Raw genomic sequence first — 2836 nt, 5'->3', positions numbered from 1 at the left:
AATCCACAGGTTCTCATCCTCTGTAGAAACAAAAGAAGAACCTCTTTTTCAAAGCAACATACCCTTAGACCCATATTTTGAATTCAAGAAATCTTTAAAATATGTATGTTGGTTTGACTTAGCAGTCCCCTGCATCAAATGTCTCTCTGCAGTCAAAAATTCAAAGAAAACAGAATAATATACATAATAAGACTCTCTGTGTATATTCCATCTTTATGTGGCTTATTCTTTTTTACTTCTTTTAATCTATGACTGTCTCTTTAAAGACTTTACCTTTTTTTCAAAACCATTTACTTCTTTTTATTACTGTCTATACTCTTTTTCTTGTCTCTGAAGCCTACGAACATTTATCCAACACTGTGACACACTTAGAGGTCTTTTATGTCTGAATCTGTCCTATTGTAGATCTGTAATTCTTTACTGTCCAGGAATGCTTCTTAAAACGCTAAGCACTTCTAAAAAACTTAGGCTTTGGCATTACTAGGGTATATATGGCTTTGCCTGCTTGTTCTGCCCAGTCCGGCATGGCAAAGGAGGTATGTTCACTGACTCTGAGCCATGAACAACACCCCAGTTCCAGGTATGCAGCAGGTCTATGTTGAGCCATTAAGCAGTTTGTAACATCACTGCTTACAAACCCCATTTAAATGTTCAGCTTCCTGAAAGAGCCAGAGGGGTTGGCAGCACGGCCTAGAAAGCCAGTATTTCAAAACAGTGTGGCTTTTTTCCTGCTACCGCTGAATCAGGAAAATCTCTCTTGAAGGAGTAGTGCCTCTGCTTGCTTCTAGCAAACAGAGCCCACCCAAAAAAATGCCGCTACCAAACCATGCTTAACTCTGTTCTTTTGTGTCTAGGATTCCTTTTTAAGCTTTCTCAGGTTTTACATGCATTTAGTCTACCACGTTGGCACCAATTTGTACTAAGGAGGCTGCTCAGCCCTGAAATAATCACACAGAAACCATATTATGTAAATCACCATATTATTAAACCACTGCTTGGCCCATTAGCTCTAGCTTCTTATTGGCTAACTCTTACATATTAATTTAATTCATTTCTATTAATCTGTATATCATCACATGGTTGTGGCTTACTGGCAAAGTTTCAGCATGTCTGTCTCTGGTAGGGATACATGACTTTTCTATGACTCTGCCTCTTTTCTCCCAGCATTCAGTTTAGTTTTCCCCACTTACCTAAGTTCTGTCCTATCAACAGGCCCAAAGCAGCTTCTTTATTAACCAGTGGTATTCACATCATACAGAAGGGAATCCCACATCAGTGAGCACTCTGCCAAACCCAGCTACAACCTAGCACCCAATACTGTGTTTTTAAGAAACATTTTTTTCTGATTATAAAATTAACACACTCAGAATAGAAAAGTGGGGAAAGGCAGAAATGAAATGGAAAGTCAACAGCTGTAAAAGCTAGAGAGAATCTGTTCAGCTGTACCTTTCTTCAATGTATGCATACATTTATTACTTTTGGGGGACAGGTTTTCTCAGTGTAGCCCTGGCTGTCCTAGAACTAGCTCTGTAAACCAGGCTGGCCTCAAACTTACAGGGATCCGCATGCCTCTGCATCCCAAGTACTGAGATGAAAGGTGCGTACCACCACAGGCTGGCTAAATTTATGCTTTTTGCAATTATTATCAAACAAGATTTTTTTTTGTATTCTATAATAAATATTTTAACAGTATCTTTTGCAGCAATTTTATATTTTATTTTATATGCATTGGTGATTTGCCTGCATATATGTCTGTGGAAGTTATAGTTATAAGCTGCCATGAAGGTGCTGGGAATTGAACCTGGATCCTCAGGAAGAGCAGTCATGGTTCATAACCACTGAGCCATCTCTCCAGCCCTCTTGCTGCAATTTGTTGTTGAGGATCTGATTTGGTTTCTATGCTTTGAAAACTGGCTGATTTCTATCCATATCATAATGAATAAATATATTCCTTCATGTATGCCCGTTTCAGCACACAGAATGCAAGCTCAGCTACCGATAACAGCTGCGAGAGAGCAGCGGCATGAACGAGACAGCCTGCTGGCCTTGCTGGAATTCTGTCTCCTCCGGGGCCAGGCAAAGGGAGGCTCTGAGGGAGAGAAGCCCCTGGCTCATGGTTTATTGTGGTCACCGAGAGCCACAGGCTTCTCACCTCACTGGCTCTTTTAGAACACAGTGTTGAAACCAGCTGCAGTCTCCTGAGTCTCTGCTCCTGGGTATTCTGAAGGCTGAGTCTGCTGTGCACTTTCTGTAATCGCTGGGTCAACTTGACTTTGACCTGCAATTTCAACAGTTTTCCATGTTTCAAACATGGTTTTAAAGCCACGTTCTTAAGATTTAATGCCCTACTCTATAATTTACCTCTTTTAGTGTGTGTGATGACATTAACTCAGGAACTTCTGGGCTCAATCTGGGCTCCTTCTCTGGCCTCCTGAGTAGCTGGGGCCACAGCTGTGCCTCCACAATGCACTTGTAATTTATTTAAGGAAAGGAGCATTCGATTTGGCTCATAGTTTGAGGGTTGTCTTGATGAGAAAGCTTTGTATGCAGGATGCATGTATGTGTGTATGTATGTGTGTGTATGCATGTGTGTATGTATGTTTTGTGAGTCAGGGTCCCATGTGTCCAAGCTGGCCTTGGAGTTGTTATGCAGCCCAGGTTAGCCTTTACCTCTCCCTCCCAGTTGCTAGTAACATAAAGCTGTATAGCCAGGCTCAGTATCTGTGGTGCTGGAGATCAAACTCAGTGCGTCTTTCATGGCATGCAAGCACTTTATGTTCTGGGTCAGTATCAGCCATCTTCCCATGCATCCTAGCTAGCTTTTTTTTTTTTTTTT

The 2836-nt window shown here is 41.4% G+C and overlaps 1 protein-coding gene across 1 annotated transcript in view; it reads left to right on the top strand.

Moving 5' to 3' along the window:
- The first annotated feature begins 524 nt into the window (after positions 1-524).
- The window catches only part of LOC101985190 (tubulin alpha chain), a 9124-nt gene continuing 6812 nt past the window's right edge, over positions 525-2836 (top strand). Inside the window, exon 1 of the mRNA XM_005365342.1 lies at positions 525-536. Within this exon, the coding sequence (XP_005365399.1) occupies positions 525-536 (12 nt within the window). The remainder of the gene's footprint in view (positions 537-2836) is intronic.

This window comes from Microtus ochrogaster, unplaced genomic scaffold (genome assembly GCF_000317375.1).
Source record: "Microtus ochrogaster isolate Prairie Vole_2 unplaced genomic scaffold, MicOch1.0 UNK1, whole genome shotgun sequence".
Lineage (NCBI taxonomy): Eukaryota > Metazoa > Chordata > Mammalia > Rodentia > Cricetidae > Microtus > Microtus ochrogaster.
This window is presented reverse-complemented; position numbering and strand designations above follow the sequence as displayed.